The 18947-nt window shown below is 34.6% G+C and overlaps 1 protein-coding gene and 2 long non-coding RNA genes across 3 annotated transcripts; 1 reads left to right on the forward strand and 2 right to left on the reverse strand.

Moving 5' to 3' along the window:
- The first annotated feature begins 300 nt into the window (after window positions 1–300).
- Window positions 301–5432, forward strand: LOC110912490. Its single transcript, XR_002577945.2, has 9 exons — window positions 301–530; window positions 766–888; window positions 1383–1506; window positions 1719–1818; window positions 1922–2165; window positions 2257–2312; window positions 2445–2495; window positions 2665–2701; window positions 5223–5432. It is a non-coding gene; the product is annotated as an uncharacterized LOC110912490 (long non-coding RNA).
- Window positions 5433–10180: 4748 nt separating this feature from the next.
- Window positions 10181–11697, reverse strand: LOC118482241. Its single transcript, XR_004867877.1, has 3 exons — window positions 11637–11697; window positions 10663–10728; window positions 10181–10222 (listed from the first exon to the last, which is right to left on the reverse strand). It is a non-coding gene; the product is annotated as an uncharacterized LOC118482241 (long non-coding RNA).
- Window positions 11698–17753: 6056 nt separating this feature from the next.
- On the reverse strand, window positions 17754–18716 carry LOC110914210 (uncharacterized mitochondrial protein AtMg00810-like). The gene has a single exon (XM_022159018.2). It carries the CDS (start codon window positions 18714–18716, stop codon window positions 17754–17756), a length of 963 nt encoding a protein of 320 aa, XP_022014710.2.
- Between the last annotated feature and the right edge of the window lie 231 nt (window positions 18717–18947).

The following is an 18947-nucleotide window of genomic DNA, read 5'->3' on the forward strand; positions in this document are numbered from 1 at the left end:
ACTAGATCTTCGTTTTAGAGTTTACATGGGTTGAATAAATAAAGTTGTTAAAACCATTAGTTTCTATGAAGATTTTATATGTTGGATGTCTGGTGAAATAAAAAAAATAATAAAGATTTAACAACTACAAATAACAAATAATAAAGAACAAAGAAGAAATTTATATTTCAAAGTAAACATGATTGAAATCTTAAGATTTAGTAAATTTTAATAAATTATTTATAGTTTAGATATTTAATTGTTTAAATTATATATCTGAAATCATTATCACTTAATTGTTTTTCTCCCCCATTAGTTTCATCGAGGAAAACAACGCAGGTAACACTGCAGCGGCTTTAATGGCGGGTATTGCTCCCAAAACTAAGGTCATAAGGGATGGGAAATGGGATGAACAAGGCGCGACTATTTTAGTACCCGACGATGTGATTAGTGTCAAATTGGGAGATATTATTCCAGCCGATGCGCGCGCCTTCTTGAAGCAGATCCACATAAGATTGATCAATTAAATATTTAAATAACAATTATTAAACGTAATAATATTATCTTACATGAATGATTTAGATTTTTAGGGTTTTGTGTGTTTTTAGTTTTAGTTGGATTTTTTATTTAGGGCTTTAGCTTTATTCGAGATTCTTGATTTCTATGTTTATATTGTTTGATTTATGATATTATGGTGTTTCATCAAAGTCTTCTAGTAATTTGTTATTAGATTAAGAATTTGATTTTGATATTCATTTGTGACTGAATTTGATATTGTTTATGTAGGATTTCATCGAGACACTCGACGTCGGTGAAACAACCACTGCCAATTCGAAAGGTCGCAGCTTTATCTAATTCGTTAACGAAAACCCGGGCGATGATTTTCGTTTGCGACTAGGGCTCCAACAGGTACAAATAATTCGTTTGTAGAATTAGTGACTTAACTGCCGGTGGGAATGGTGGTTTCAACGTTTTTTTATTACGATGTTCTTTTATATTTTTTTGGTTTTATTTGATTAGTTGGGTTTCTGTTAATGAATTTAGATGTCCATAAGTCCATTGATAAGGAAGTGGGGTATATGAAGTACAAGATTTTGATTATATTATTCTTTCTTTCTTTCGTAATTGTAGAAACATTTTTGTTAATTTCTTACTTGATTGGAGGTATGCTTATGGGTTTAGGGCTCCAACTGCAAGTTCAGTTTTGGCAATAGTATTCACACATATGCAGTTCTTGAAAATCAGAAATTCACTTTTGTTTTGTTTTTTTTTAGTTGTGAGTTGCACGATTTTGATTTAATTTAAAATAAGAAGGGTGTTCAATTGGGTAGGTGGATGATTATCATTTAATTTAAACTGATTTTAATTTTTTAAATTAGATAACATGTGTGTTTTTATAATAGGTATGTCATGAAGAAGATTAGATTGAGCAAGCAAACAGAGATGTTTAAGAAGACATCACATCAAGAGGATCATGTGCGGTCGCTGCAAAAACCGAGTGCTTATGTTCAGATTGTGATAATTGAGGTAATTTTTATTTGATTTACGATACCCACAAAATCTATATCATAAAGGCCAGTCAAAACCAAAACCAAAACCAAAATGAAGTTGCGTTTTCTAAATAAAATCAAAGTTTTAGGATATGTTATTGCATGCTTGATATGTTCTCTTGATTTTAATCATGTTACTTTTGTGTTGGGTTTGCTTTAGTAATGAAATAAATTTATTAGTGCTTTCAGGAAGTCTTTTCCTTTGCTTCTCTGCCAGTTGTTGGAAGCACAGGGTTTTTTATCAAGTGAAAACAAAATGTGAATTTCTACACACAATTTGACATTTCAGGTATGTTGCAGTTGGAAACGAACCGTTTCTAAAAGCATATAACGCAACTTACCTGCAAATCACATTACCGGCTTTAAAAAATGTCCAAAATGCCCTTAACCAGGTTGGGTTAGGGTTCGAGATCAAAAGTCTAGGCTTGAATCGGAACCAAAGCAACTGAGGATAGCAACCTCAAATCTCAACAGTACAACAAAATACAAAGTGAGGTCTAAATTTTGATTTGTTATATTCGATTTTGTTGTCTCCTCATTAGTTTGCATACAAAGATGGGGCTACGAATCCAGTCATGGTGAATTCTCGGGTCACATGACAGGTCAAAATTATCTCAGAAAGTGGCTGCCAACCAGGTGTTTGATTAATTGCTTCCCGTTTTATATGTATTATTTCATATATAGTGTTTTGAAGTTGAAGTTGATTTTGTGTTTATTTCAAATTCAGGGTCTAAGCTGCTCTTAAATGAGTCAAAATTGTCTAACAAAGGGGCTGCCTATCAGGTATTTGATCAATTTCTTCCCATTTTATATGTATTATTTCATGTATTGTGTTTTGAAGTTGAATTTCGTTTACAGTCAATTGTGACTTGAATTGTAGTAACTAATTTAAACTATGTGAGTTGTTTTGTTTAGGAACAGAAGTAAAAGGCTACTAATCATATAGCAAAACCGATGATGGAGAAAGTATGAAAGAAATTCAACTTCAATAGCATTTCATTGTGTTTTTTTTAATACCATTTTGAGAATTGTTGGATCCTATATTATAACCATCAACTTACATATCTTGGTATGACATGAACTAATATTGTGTTTTTTTTATTCATCTCCTCAATTATTGTTTTTACATATGCAGTTTCGGTTTGGTCTTTTGCGCACTTTATTTCCTCCAGGTATGTTTTTAACTTTTTTTTGGAGCTTAGTGTTTAGTTAGTCTTTTTTTTTGTGTTGTAGCTTTATAATTTGAATTAGGTTTGTCATTATTAGTGATTGTTAGTTTTATGGTTCATGTAGTCTGTAGATGGTATGGCATAGGTTTTTTTTCAAGGATTATAGGCTTTATTTTACTTTATATTTGACCACATGAATCTTCTTCAAAGTGATTCGTGTAGAAAAAGAGGTCGTCCTGCCTACTCTACTTTAGGTTAATGTGCAAGCTCGGGTTCCTCACCGGGGAATAACACCAATTGTTTAGAATCATTATCGTCTAAACGTTTGTTCCTTCTTGAAAAAAATAAATGTCCAGTTGATGCTTATCCTAATCCCCTATCTTGTGTTAATGAGGTTGTACAAACTTCTAGCGTTTGTAGTTCGTCTATTTCTACGTGCATTGAGCATCATTCACAGTTTTCTATATTCTTTTCTTTGTACATTGATGTTGGTGATTGTCGTTTTGTCTGCGAGTTTTGCGGGGCACTTTTTTAGTTTGACGAACGTTTAAAATCTTTCTCGGCTAGCCGTGGCATTAGGTATACGGGTTGTTGTAACAATGGTTGTGTAGTTCTTCCAAGGCCATCAGATCCTCCAGATTGCATAAAGGAGCTTTTTGAATCATATGAGTTTCATAAAAACATTCGTGCATATAACTCAATGTTTGCGATGGCATCCTTTGGGGCCACCGTATATGAGTCTGTTAATCTTACACCTGACCCTTATATGTTAAAATAAGTGGTCAAATTTGTCATCACATCGGTTCTTTTTGTCCACCATCTAACTGTCGTACATGCTTTCTTCAAATGTATATCTATGATACTGAATACGAGCTTCAAAATAGGCTTGGATGTTTTGGTGACCATGGTTCGTCTTCTCTGGATGAGGAAGTTGTGCTTCTGTTGATGCGTACAGTTGATGAAATTAATGCATTAGTTAAATTGTTTCGTACCGCTCGTGACATTTGTTGTTCGTCTAACGTTCCAAATTTTGTATAACGTCTCCGAGATACGTTATTATACACCGGTTGTAGGAACTATAGGGGGTATTGTGTGTCAATTTGATGACAGATCATCATATTACGATATAGTTATTCGTATGAAAGATGGCATACCTCAAAGGGTTAGTAAACTGCATCATCAATACATGTCCTTACAGTACCCCCTATTGTTTTTGTTTGGTGAACATGGTTGGTCTCCTTCACTGCCTTTAGCCGGTGACGAAAGTCGTAGCGACAGACGATTAACTACGGGTATGTTTTACAGTTATCACCTTCATGATCTATTCAATACACATACTCATTTGCTTAGAGGTGGACGTCTTTTCCAACAATTTTTGGTTAACGCGTATGTGTGTATCGAGCAAAATAGATTAGAGTACATACAATCGCATCAAGATCTGTTTAGGGGTGAATATTTGCAGGGGATTCATGATGCGATAACGCGTGGTGACATGATTGGTCATGATATCGGTAAACACACCATTTTGTCTTCCTCATTTACCGGAGGACCTCGGTATATGTATAAACATTACCGAGATGCGTTAGCCATTTGTCGTGTTCATGGTAATCCACAACACTTCATAACGTTCACGTGTAATGCTGAGTGGCCAGAGATGGAATGGAAATGAGAAACTGATTGAAACTTGCTAAATGGTTATTTTTCTTATCATACGGAGGTATTAGTTGGTGTGTTTAGTTTCATGAAGGAAATTTAATACATTATATGCTTTGTATTATATCCTGTTGGGGTTCAAAATTAATTTTTGAGCATATCTAATGGCCAGATTGTTTTGTTAGGAATAAAACAAAAGGTATGTGATATATGTTGATGAACTGCTTTTCGGGAAAGGGAAACGGCATAACCAAACAATTTAGGGATTTAATGTTGAAGACCGAGTGATCAAGAAAGGTGAAGTTAAGATCAAACAACGCCTTTGAACTTAGGGAGTGATATGTAAGACAAGATTTGATATAATCTTAGAGATGCATTAGTCGGAATTTTTTTTTGCGAATGGTGATATTTAATTAAAGAACAACTAGCAAAGATACAAACCAGTTACAGAATATAGTCATCCAAAACGTGTTTTATTAGTTGTAACTTATGCTTTGTTGATATTCTTATATTTTGTTTCTTTTCTCACAGTGTATTGCTTTTTGATGCACTAGCGTTTGTGTAGGGATAATGTATGTTGCTTGCTTTATGTGTTGTACTATTTTGCTACTCTTTTAAAATAAATTTCATAAGACTATATATCTGCTTTGTTTACATATATATTTTCCTTATAAGTCAACTTTGATAGTTGATGTAGGTAATTAAATGCATTGTGACATTTGATTTCATTCTTTACGTTAACCATAAGTCGTAACCGAATTCTTAGTGTTGTTTTCGTCAATATTATTTGTTTTGTTCTGTGAAGTTCACGAAAATTAGCACTATATTTCAATATATTACTAATAATTTTTTTTGCATATATTTTGTTTAGTTGGATGGCATGATATAATTCAAGTCGAACATATTTCGTTAGGTGATGATTGTTTATTCAATTGGTCAAAAACGAATTCGAGGTTATTGGTTACGAGGCTTCAACAAGCAGAAGTATTACAGTAATAGGCTTTCAATTTATATTTCAAAACAGAAAAACGTATTTCCTTCGTTTACTTATCTTTTTTGGTTATTTTATATCTATTGTACATTGGTTTGTTGTATATTCATCGTGAACTTCGGATTTCCATGATAAGTACATGCGTACAGTTTCTTTATAATCAGTATAAAGGTAATTTTTTTTCTAAAGATAAAAAAAAGATATCATTTTTCAACACCGCGAAATTCGCGGGTATTATCACTAGTTGTTTTATAATCTCTCTTTCATTATCTAAAAATTCTCAATGTCAATGTATAACATGCTACACAATTTACTAGCAAATTGTGCCAAAAAGAAGAACTCGTATGTTGCACTCTTTGTAATATAATATGCCTTGACATGCAGCAATACAATGTCCATGTATCTTCAAGCAAACATCTTGCTAGGGTACAACTATTTGAAACATCTTTCATTTTATATTTATTTATTACATAATTTACCTTTTCATTCATATTTTGACGCGACAGTTAGACAAAGCTAATTTTTCTTTCATCGATCTTCATTGTGATTTGTGCAACATTTTTTATACAAGTTCTATGCAACTTAACGCTTATTTGAGAGGGAAGAAGCATGCAAAGATGATGTTGCAAGGGGCAGGGGATGATAACATGGAAGATGAAAGTTGATGAATACAATTTGGCACCTACTTATAGTCCACGCTTCACCGTATCAAAATACTTGGGTGACGAAATCAATAATCTTGCTACCATTACACTTCCTTCAACATGTCCTTCTACTGATGTTCTTCTTGACGAAACTAGCGAGTATTTAGCTCATATGAATGACGACGAATAGGACATGGTACACGAGCCACTATGGGGACCACGTTTTTCGCCGACACAATCTAAAACGTCGACGTCGTCGGTAATTATTTTCACGTGTAGACAAACTTTGTATTTGTGCTTTTTTTCCTTACTCTTAATGCGTGTGTAACAACTTTAGGTGATTGTTGATATGGAACATGAGTGCCACAGCCCTCGACCCCGCCCTGGATGAAGTTGGAAGCTGCGAAGCAGCCAAGTGGTACCGGTAGTTTATTTTAGAAAGTATTGTAGCAGAAATTTCATCAGGACCGTGAGTTAGGAAAATATCAGAGTTTAGAAACACCAGATTTTTTTTTATTAAACAGATGGGGATAAACCCATGTTTTTCAAAGGTAGCTTTTATATGGGGTAAACCCGAATACTTAAAACAACTTTTATTAATTTAATTTTTTGATAAAATAAGCCACTTCTGTAAGCCTTTTGGTGCCGTATTCAACTCTTATTCCAATCTACTGTAATTACCTTAAACACGTTTTAGAAACATTTGATCAGCAGGAAATACTGGCGAGTACATTCAATTTGTACAAAAGACACATTGTTATAATATACAGTATTAAGAGCGATTACAATGTTTATATCAACCAATTACCCCAAATCGGTATTTATTACTCGACCGGATCTGTGACTATGGTCATATCACCCATTGGCTAACCCATTGTCCAATGGTGAAGATTATCAAGTAGTGTATACAAAACCCCACATACCGGTAGTAATTAAAGATTACAAAAGACTTAATCACTGTAGTTATAACTTTGAAAACATGTAGGGTTTTGAAAGCAATTGGATAAAATAGAATGACTCACATTATAAGCATGCAGTCTTGATTTAACAAGCTTCTTGATTATACGCCTTCTGATAACTAAGCATTTACTTTATAGTTCCGAATCTTCTGATGATTAAATATCTTGTTTGATAGTAAGTTTATGGATCGGAGTTTGCTGATAGTTAAACAGAGTGGAATACGTATTAGTGTAAAACCATATCAAACCTAACGATGGTCACGAGATCAGAACCTTAACGAAATTCATAAAGTATAGTCTTATTTAGACAGCACTTTAGCATTCGTTAGTTGGTTCCCAAATCGATCGGAAAGAATATCGTATTGGTGATTATTGGTTAGAACACCAACGTATAGAGAGAAGAATAGAAGAAATGAGCAAAGAAAATGAATTCTAAGCTTCCTATTTATAGGTAAGGAGTATGAAATTTCTAGAAAGTTTCCTTTGTATTTTCTAGGAAATTACATATACATTTTCTAGGAAGTTACCTATACATTTTCTAGGAAGCTTCCTACCCACATATATATCATTTTATACCTTTCTTGCACCTTCCTCATATATATCTATTTTCATGTATATCTATTTAGGTGTTTAATTTACTTAGTTAATTAATCTTACTTAGCTGGTTTATTAATCTTACTTAGCTTAATTAATCTTACTTAGCGGATAAGTTTACTTATTAAGTTTCTTAATCGCTAAGTTTTACTTAACTATTAAGTTTACTTAATTGCTATGCATTCTAGTTAAACAGCTCCCTGAGTATGAGTTCTAATTCTAGATACAATGGAACTCGTATTAGTGTATCAACCCAATTCTACTTTAACGATAATCACGAAATCAAAACCTTCACGATGAATGACAAAGTATAGCCGTATACGGGCAACACTTAAACATTCATTGGATCGGTTTCAATTGGTCGGATAAAGTTTTGTACCAGTGATTAGAGTTATTACCCTAATAACGAGCAGAGTTTCGGGGTTTTTGGGTATAATATCGAGCTACTATTTTGCTATAATAGAGGCCGAGAGAAAGAAAAGAATTGAACGAGAATGAAATGTGCAGAGCTCGTTCTATTTATAGCTGAAACAGAAGTCTCTCGCGCCCCGCGAGAGTTTCTTCTTCCTTCGCGGCCCGCGAGGAACCGTAGGGCAGTTTAGGGTATGCTGAGTCATGGTGTGGTCTTGACACGTGTGACGACACGTGTCCCTCAATGTGTCCAGATAGAAACAAGTCTCTCGCGCCCCGCGAGAGATCTTTCTTCGTTGGTCGCGGCCCGCGACAGAATAAAATTTCATTTTTATTTGATTTTTCAAACAGAATTTCATAGTACGTGTTTGGGGTTACGATTACGTATTATTGTGGGACTTATTTGAGGGTTGTTACAATGAGGTTGATTATGACATTTCTAAGTCTCCCCAAACAAACGATGCCAAAAATACACCAAACTTGTCAAATGCGGACCAGACAACAAGTCAGCAAGAAGAAAATACGTTATCGGTAATTGTTTTTACACGTAAACAAGCTTTGTGTATATACTTTATATTCCTTACACTCACACTTGTATAACAACTTTAGGTGGTTGATAATGTGGAACATGAGGTCGACATTGACATTTCTAAATGTCCCCGAGTAGATGATGCTACATATACACCAAATTCATCAGATGTCCACAATGCAGCAAGTCAGTAAGAATCGGTAATTGTTTTTACATGTAAAGAAACTTTATATCTATACTTTGTATTTCTTACTCTCATACTTATATAACAACTTTCAGGTGGTTGTTGATGTGAACCATGAGGTTGCCTTAGTAGACGATGCCAAAAATACACCAAGTTTGACAAATGGGCACCATGCATCAAGTCAACAAGTCGAAAAGAAGTCACCTTTGAGGTTAAAGAGGATGATCCAAAATCCGAAAAAATTGAGGCAGTAAACCATGTTTGATTGTTATAACACTTTTCCACAGTATTGCATATCATTTACATTTGCATTAAAATGATACCATTTCATGTTTTATCACTCTATCACTTTTATTTTATATTGTTTTGTGGTTGTGCACTGTTCGCGTTCGTTTTCCTTTTATAAATTAAAAATGGTGCGTTTGTTTATAATGTTGTTTAGACTTGTGTCCACTTAATGTGAGTGTTTGGGATTGCTTATTTTGAGTTGAGTTAGTTACTGTTTTCGTCCCTGTGGTTTGTCAAAAATCATTATTTCAGTCCATTAGTTTAAAAATTGCCATTTCAGTCCCTGTGGTTTCACTTTCGTAACCATTTCAGTCCACCTCGTAACCATTTCAATCCCTGTACTAACAGAACAAATGGATTGAAATGGTTACGAAAGTGAAACCACAGGGACTGAAATGGTTACGAAAGTGAGACCACAGGGACTAAAATCGCAATTTTTAAACTAATGGACTGAAATATTGACTTTTGACAAACCACAAGGACGAAAACAATAATTAACTCTTTTGAGTTCATTTTAAGTTTTTGACTTCTTAAAAGTTAATAGGTAATTTTTGTAGTGTTTGGATAATGTTGAGAATGAATTTTTGTGGTTTGAAAAGAAGAAAAGGAAAAAGTTTGATGGTTGTAGGGCTGTAAACGAGCCGAGCCGAGCTAGTCCTAGCTCGAGCTCGCCTCGAACTCGATTCGAGCTGGCTCGGCTCGAGCTCGAATTTCAAATCGAGCTGAGCTTTGAGGCTCGAGCTCGACTCGATTAGAATTCGAGCTAGCTCGGCTCGGCTCGATCTAGCTCGAACTAACAAAAAACCGCAAAATTTACTACTTAAAAATGAATTTCTTCATAGACTAAGGGCCATAATTGCCATTTAATTTAACCATATGGCTAAATATGCAAGTATAAATAGTTAATTCACTTTCTACATTATCTTTACATTCTTTTATAGGGGAAATACTCCCTTAGTTTTTGTTTTCTAAACAATGTGGGACAAAAATATGAAGGATGTAAACTGTCACACCCCAACCAATGGCGGAAACATCGGGATGAGACGAAGTGTGAAGATTGCTAGAGACTTCATAACACTATTTGTGTCAATATTTAATAAACCGATTTCATTTCATAATTAAATTGTCAACAATACAAGGAAATTCAAATAACAAGTTCAAAAGAAATACATAACAACATAATCAAAATTGATACAACATTTAAACCTAAACGTCTATATGTGTATCTAGGCATCATTGCTACTTCATTTCATAGCATCATCATCATCAACCTGTAACATGTTAAAATAAAATTCAATGCAAAAGCAAAGGCGAGTACACATGGTTTAAATAGTATAGCATAAGTATAAAGCATTTTACTCGAATCCACATGGCAATTTGTAAGCAAGGTAATTAGCATGCATATCATTACGTCTAAACCCAAAGTGTCCACTAGTATTTAGCATCCCTCGCCACAAAAGTGACGAGACCGTATTGTATAATGACCTAACAATCCCCCGTCGGGTGGTGTGCTACTCTTATAGCGCTATAATTGTTAAGCGAGGGTATAACATAGTAATGGCATAAAGCATGTATTATCTAGCATAACAAGTAGCATGTATAACGGATTGAGTTCATAAAGCATGTTTATGTGTGTGTAAGTGTAATTTTGTATGGTAACATGTTACAACCCAAAAGTGGTTTAAAATGTAAATGGGTCGAGTGTACTCACGGTTTTGCAAGCTTTCCCACTTGAATCCGTGAAGAGTTGATTTGATGGAGGGAACACCAAGTTATCCTACAAGAGGAAAGTCAAGGTGTATGAGTAATTTGGAAGAAAGATGGGATATTCGGACTTAAGATTCAAAGAATGAAAAAGTAAATATTATGAAAATATTCACTATGGTATTAGCACTTGTCTTGACACTATAGTAATCCCTAAGGATTTGTATGTGATTTCATAGGTTCAAGACCTATTAGAATCGTGACAAGGAACTACACACATAGTGATAAACTTATTAGCTTGATAAGGGATTTATATAATCACTACCAAGGGTTCGGTTTTAAGGTTTATCATAGTTATAATATACATAATAATATACTTAGTCATGTAGGAGGCGGGAGGTTGGACCTTCCACTTTGGTACCTCTTGGTGTCATATAAGTCAAGTAGGAGGTGGGAGGTGAAACCCTCCACTTTGGTACCTCGAATGATTTATTAACATGTGGTCATGTAGGAGGTAGGAAGACGAATCTTCTCTTTAGGAACCTCATAGATATGTACAAGAAATAATACAACTAACTAAGCAAAACATCAAGTGGTGTGTGGACATGTATGTAGGTTAGCCTAGGCTAGCCAAGTAGTCACACCATCTTCAAGTTCAAGACTTGACACCACTTGTGAGCTAAGAACTCGATTAAAACAGAAAGTTTAGAGTGTTTAGACACTCCTATTAAGTGTAAAACAACCTTGGTTTGGCTTTACTAATCATACAAGAGACTAGAAGCATAAGAACACAAGTTTGTTTGAAGTAAACAAGAGTTTAGAAAGTTTTTAAAACACAACAGAAAGTTTATGGACACTTTTAGGGTATTTCCAAGTCTGATTTCTCCAAGGAGAGATCAAGGAATCAAGCCCAAAGATTATCCAAGCATTTAGAAAGAAGAATCAAGTGATTTGGTTGAGTTTTGAGCAAGTTATGCTCACTTTTGTAAGGAGGTATGAATCTGTCCGAATTTCTGATTTGCAAGAGCTTTGAGAGTGAGATTTGAGTTTGTAAAGTGGTAAGGAGGCTGAGATTAAGTTGTATTTATAGGGGGAAGAATTAGGGTTAAGTTGAGGGAGTAATTAATACAAGTAGTTAGGTGGTTAAATAATAAAAAAAAAAATAAACAATCAAGACAGCCGCATGTTGTTTGATCGAGTCCGTCTTTAACAGCCATCAACACTTTCTTTTACTTTGGAGTGACATAATAGTTTAGATATCTACATATTATATTGAGTTATATGCTGAACACATAATCTATTATTAAATATCATAAGGTTGGTGTTTGAATGAATAATAAAATAAAAGAAAGTAATTTCAATAGCCATGATGACTGACCGAATGGCTGTTAATAGCCCTAAATATTGTCATCATTTTTTTTAACATTAATCTTTAAGTATATATATTAATTATTGATGAACAATTAATTAATGAAAAAAAGTGAATGTGTAGTAATTGCAACAACAACAATTCAGCCACCAAAGTGGCGACCCCATCAGCCATCTATTTTAATTCATTTTTTTTTACATATTAGATGCATATAATATTAGTGATATATGTTAAGTATTTATGAAGTGTTAACGTTCATACCACATAAAACAATGTCTAACATATATATATATATATATATATATATATATATATATATATATATATATATATATATATATATATAAAAGACATGAAATTTAATGCTAAACAAGTATATAAACATGTTGTAAGAATAAAAAGAATGTTGCAAGGATTTAAACAAGTATATGAATTGTGTAACGAAGTATCAAATAATTATAAGTCTCGTATTTGTTAATCAAGTGGCTTGTATGTGTGTAAAATTTATGAATTATGAATCATGTACCAAACGAGTGCACGTATCAATGTATGAACATGTATAAACAATATATAAAAGATTCATTTCATTACGATCGAAGTCTCGGATTTACAATGGTTTGAAACGAAATACGATAACAAGAATTACAAGTTTCCAAAAAAAGAAATACAAGACGAGCTTTCTAATTAAGGAAAGTTACGAAAAAAAAGCGGAGCGTTACATAAACCTTATCGAGCCAGCTCACGAGCTCACGAGCCGAGCTAGACCAAGCTCGAGCTCGGCTCGTTAACAACCGAGCCAATTTCGAGCCGAGCTTTCTTCGAGCTTTTTTCGAGCGAGTTTCGAGCGAGCTGCGAGCCACGAGTTTTTTAAACACCCCTAGATGGTTGTAATTACTTTTTCAAAAAGGAGATGGGAAAGGAGAAAGAATCTTAAACACCTTCAATATACTTATCTTTGTTTGTTACGTTGTTAGCGTAATCCGTCCACCAGACGGGTATTAAACTAGTTAGTATTGTTCACTCTTCTCCCTTCCATTCTTAGTAAACATATATGCAATCTCTTCATCTCCATTTGTATGGTAGACTTCTTTGAATAACCAAACTCCATTTATACAAGGATTTGTGAGTAACAAGTTCAGGAATTACTTCCATCAACACAACAACAGATCATCGATTTATATTACCGTTAGATCATCAATAGATAATTCATTGACGAATCACCAACACTAATATCACTGACATATATTACATACATACATACGAATGATAATATTACTGACGGAATTGATTTATTCTAATTAACAACAAAACTATTTATTTTTGTAATTTTTGTTTTGTCTTTATCAAGTTGGTGAACGCAAACATCATTTTCTACTGATTTGACATTTATTCCAAAAGATATAAAATATATTTATTATATAAATGGTTGAGTCTAAGATTGAAACCCGTTGAATGGTCATGCCACATTGCCACTAAATGTCTGCGTTTGATGTGTTTTCACAAACATGAAACAGTCTTTTACACCTAACGTTGATGAACTCGATCAAAAGTCAAACTTGTCACTTTTAAGTTGATTCTCAATTCAATATCCACTACACATGCAGGCTGGATCAAAACATAAAGCCTAAAACATGACGCTCAATTCAAGTTGACACGTGCAGTTCAAGCCCCCCACTGACTAGTGACGTATCTGTGGGGTATGGCGGGGCGTGGGTGCACCGCTTGGGTTGACAGGTTATTAAAAAAAAATACAAAAAAATTAAAAAATTCACACAACATTTATAAAAAAAAAACCTAAAATTTTATTAAATTTTTAAAAATTACATAATCCAAAAATTACAAAATAAAAAAACCTAGAGCGTTAGGTAAATTTCAAAAAGGGCGAGCTTGTCGAACGCCTTTCGCTCCTTACCTCGAAACTCAATGTTCGCCACCACCACCCGGTCCTCGTGGCTTAACTCGCCGCTCGGAACGGCTTTGTAGTAGGCCTTGAAACGATCGAGCTTGGGCCGTAGCTCGCGCCATTTATGTTGGCACGCGTTGAGGTTGTGCCGGTCGTGTCCGACGTTATGTCGGTAGCTTGCGAATGCTTCCAGCCAATATCGTGTTTGGCCGGGTTGCCGGCCCTTCATAGCGTCAACGACGCTTGTGACGAGAGCCAATTCTTCTTCGTGGGTCCAAGAGGCCATCTTCTTCAGGTTGGGGTAGCGGGTTGGTGGGATCAAGTGGGTTATGGTTGGGGTAGCCGGTGGGGTAGCGATGGACAGCGACGGTTTGGGATGGGGTAGCCGGTGGGGTTTGGGGTTACACTTATAGGGAATGTTGGGGGTTGGGGTGACCGCTTGGCTTGGCCAAACGGTTGGAATTTAAAATTCAAACCCGCTATGACATGGCGGTGGACAGCGAATAGGAGGCCGCCACATCGTATCTCAAGCCCGCCCCACGCCCGGCTTCAAACCCAAGCCCCAAGGGGCCACGCCACAACCCAAGCCCGCCCGGGGTGGTGGCTTGGGCGTTTTCCCCCAACCCACGCCCCAACCCAAGCCCCATACCCCATAGTCTAATGCCCTCACTGTTGGACGATAATGTCCCATAATGCTCAAAGCAATCATTACCCATTTTTTTCTTTGAATTTAAAACTAATAATATTTTATTAATTAAATAAAATTATATGGGTGTTGTGGGACGAAAATGGGCCTTGGAAACGTTATCGGGCCGCACGAAAGAAAGACTAATTACGGACTAATGGGCCTTGGGCATAACTCATCTAAGAACCCTAGCTATTTAACCCACTTTTCCCCTTCTCCTTCATTTTGAAACCCCATCAAACACACAAAAAAAAAAAAAAAAAAAAAAAAAAAAAAAAAAAAACCTTATCAATCATCTCTTAACTCTCTGCTCTCTCTAAATAAGATCCGGTCATCGGAGTTGGAGACCCAGCCAACTTCCGACGCCGTTTTCCGGCAGCACACTCACCCGCAAGACACCTCCATGCACCATTCTTCACCCACATAAAGGAAAAAAGTTATTAGATTCTGATTGGCCAAAACATTTGAACACCGGCGTGGAAAAAAGGACACCTTGTGCAATTTTTTTTTTATTTTGAAAAAAAAAAAACGTCCAGGGGCGGGTGTGCAGCGTTTTGGGGTTTTTTTTTGGGAAAAAACGCCCAAAACCCCATACTACGAGTAGTCTAACTTATATTTGTTGAAAAACCAACAATTATTTTAGATTTGATCTTGTCAATTCTAATCATCCTTGATTTTGTTATAGAAACGTATACAATTCCATAACATGCTCAAATTCGATTATCTCACACCCCCTTCCTAAATATACTCCTAAATCTACACCAATGTTCATCATGTGATTAGAACCTACAACCACTTAAGTGTAACACATTTACTACGCACTTTGATACCGCCAAATTACGAGCCCTTAGATCGAACAAATTAACTCTATAAGATTGTGATTACCAAGAGGAAATGCTGAATCCTAAATTTCGCTTATGATGAATGATGACGTGTGTGAATATATATAAGTTATTATGAGATTATATAAAAATGTAAGTTTTTTTAAATATATCTATCTACTATAATAAAAGAAACCAAGTTTTGTACACGTGTCATTCATAGAAGGTATCCTCAAATCTATACTTATCTAAATAAATAAATAATAAATTAATATTGAACATTTATTTAATATGTGAATAAAAATCCCTTGTGGAGGAATGATCTTCGACAATGGTTAAATCGATAATACTAAAAATAATAAAAAAAAATCACAAACAATACTAAAAATCAATTTATTCACAATGTTTTATTGTTAGTTTATTTATTCTTTTTTTTTTTGTATTTGACTGATTTAAAGGTTTTCAGTTGCATTAGGTGAAACAAATTTATTTATAGATTGAGATACTTTATAGTAATATTATGCAAATTTTATAATCTATGAATTTATATATGACTAACTAGGTTAGAACCCCGTGTATTACACGAGTTTAATAAATATATATTGAGATTTCGTTAACAAATTTTACTACAACAGAATAATCTATTTATACCAATCTAAATATATATCTATACTATACTATATAATAAAACATTAATGTGACCTATCATTCATTGTAACCCTTTATTTTATGTTTTCTAGCCTCACTTCCAAACTTAGCATATATTAATTAAATAAATAAATGAATAATGAGCTAATATTAAATTTCATCATAGTTTAAATTTCGAATACCATTCTTCTATTTTTCTAATAAAACATTATTCTAAAATTTAAATTGTTAATTTAAGATATCTATACTATGTGATAAAAGAAACCAATGTGAGAACACATGTCATTCATTGAAGCCATCTATTTTTTATAAATAATTAATATTAATTAAAAGATAATTATAAAATTAAATTTAAACAATTCGTATAGGAGATAATCTAATATTTTAAAATATTTATGAGATTTCAAAATTATTTATCCTGAAATTAACAAAAGATGAACGCTAAATTAATATAATGTAAATGATTTATTTATTTTATTAAACTAAAGTAGTTAAGGGTAAAAAAAATATTAATCAATGTTTATTGGTTCTATACTTTTATTTAAAGATATAACTTTTTATTGTTTGGTACATAAAATTACATGTGTTCAACCCGTATAACACATGAGGTTCTTAAAAATGTAATTTTTTTCTTTATTTAATATATAAAATTAAATTTACTCAACCCGTACAATACACAAGGTTCATAAAAATACAATATTTTTTATTATTTAATATATAAAATTACATTTATTCAACTCATGTAATAAACGAGATTTTTAAATATATATTGTTTTATTATTTGATATAATAAAATTACATTTATTCAACCAGTGACTCATGAGCCTCGACTGCAGTCGAGGGTACGTCTCCCTTCCCTAAAAAAGGATCGACCGTTTTTTACTTATTACAGAAGAGAGAGAGCACCTTACAGAAGAGAGATAGCACATCGACCGTTAATAAACGAGATTTTTAAATATATATATATAGAGAGAGGGGCCAGTTAACGTACAATACGGCTTAACGTACATCACGTACGACAGATAATTACGCACGTTCATTTGAAAATCACGCACGTTATACACATAATCACGCACGTTGTCGTACGTGATGTACGTTAAGCCATAATGTATTTTACACTTTTCCTATATATATATATATATATATTATTTGGTATATAAAATTACATTTGTTCAACCCGTGTAATACACGGGGTTCTAACCTAGTATATATATATATCACACGATCAATATTGTGTAACTTCAAATTTTTGAATTTGTCCACCATTTTTATAGGGTGTTAGTAAAATTTAATTAGCTTTACAAACTTGCCAATCACCTTTTAGTTTAGTTGGTATCAACTTTTGTTGCTTTAGCGAAGTTCCGTTTCATTGACCAAATTCAATAATTTAGGAATAGTTAAGTAACCCGATGTTTGACAATTTCACCATCTTTGTTCGTCGTTCCTTTTCACTAAACATGTAGCTTGAAAGGTGACATTTTGTATGTGCCAAACCATTATTGGCCTTAGACTCTATTATTATGGTTTGTATATTACTTGATCAATACAATATCAATGATACAATATATAAGCATCGATGCCCTAACTAACCTCCTATCTATATGGAGAGAATATAAGCTTCCTATTATACTATACAATAATATGGTAACAATATAATGGCTAATACTCCCCCTTAGTTTGAGCGGGAGTGTAAACAAACGGTCAGACTAGAACGGAAGCTTTCAAACAGTTGTCTCCTGAGACCCTTCGTAAAGATATCGGCATACTGATAGAAGGAGGGTACATGGAGAACTAGACGGACCTTTTCTCGAACGAAGTGGATATCGAGTTCCACATGTTTTGTCCGTTGATGTTGAACAGGATTGTCAGACAAATAGACAGCTGAGATATTGTCACAATAAACAATAGTGGCACGAGAAACAGGAACCTGTAATTCCAATAATAAATTACGCAGCCAGCTAGTTTCGGCTACAGCGTTGGCCACTCCGCGATACTCAGCCTCAGCACTAGATCGAGAAACAGTAGGTTGTCGTTTAGACGACCATGAAATTAAATTGTTGCCGAGGAACACACAATACCCGGACGTGGATCGTCTGGAGTCAGGGCAGCCAGCCCAGTCAGCGTCTGAGTATGCAATGAGGGAGGACGTTGAAGAAGCCGTGAGCCGCAATCCGTAATCTAGAGTGCCCTTGATGTACCTCAGAATCCGTTTCAAGAAGGCAAAATGCGGTTCACGTGGTGTGTGCATGAATAAACAGACCTGTTGGACGGCATAGGATATGTCGGGCCTGGTGAATGTGAGATACTGAAGTGCCCCTGCTAGACTTCGATAAAGAGAACCATCAGATAATAAGTTTCCATCTGCAGCGCTGAGTTTAGAAGCTATGTCGACAGGTGTGGTACACGGTTTACAATCCGTCATATTGGCACGATGTAAAATGTCGCGGGCATACTGTGACTGAGATAAAAATAACCCTTGAGCATCACGCTTTACCGAGATGCCTAGAAAATGATGTAAGGTGCCCAAATCTGTCATGGCGAACTCTCGAGAGAGTAGCTGAATAATGTTTGTAAGCAAGGTATCCGAAGAAGCCGTCAAAATGATATCATCCACGTATAATAACAAATAAGCCATATGAGGACCCTGTCGAAAGACAAATAAGGAGCTGTCACATACACTCCCTTTAAACCCGTGTGAAATAATGAAGCTGGAAAATCGTTGAAACCAGGCCCGTGGGGCTTGTTTAAGTCCGTATAAGGACTTACGTAAGCGACACACATAATTGGGTTTGGAGGTATCACTGAACCCCGGTGGTTGGTGCATATAAACCGTCTCCTGAAGATTCCCGTGCAAAAAAGGCATTTT

This window comes from Helianthus annuus, chromosome 9, assembly GCF_002127325.2.
Source record: "Helianthus annuus cultivar XRQ/B chromosome 9, HanXRQr2.0-SUNRISE, whole genome shotgun sequence".
NCBI lineage: Eukaryota > Viridiplantae > Streptophyta > Magnoliopsida > Asterales > Asteraceae > Helianthus > Helianthus annuus.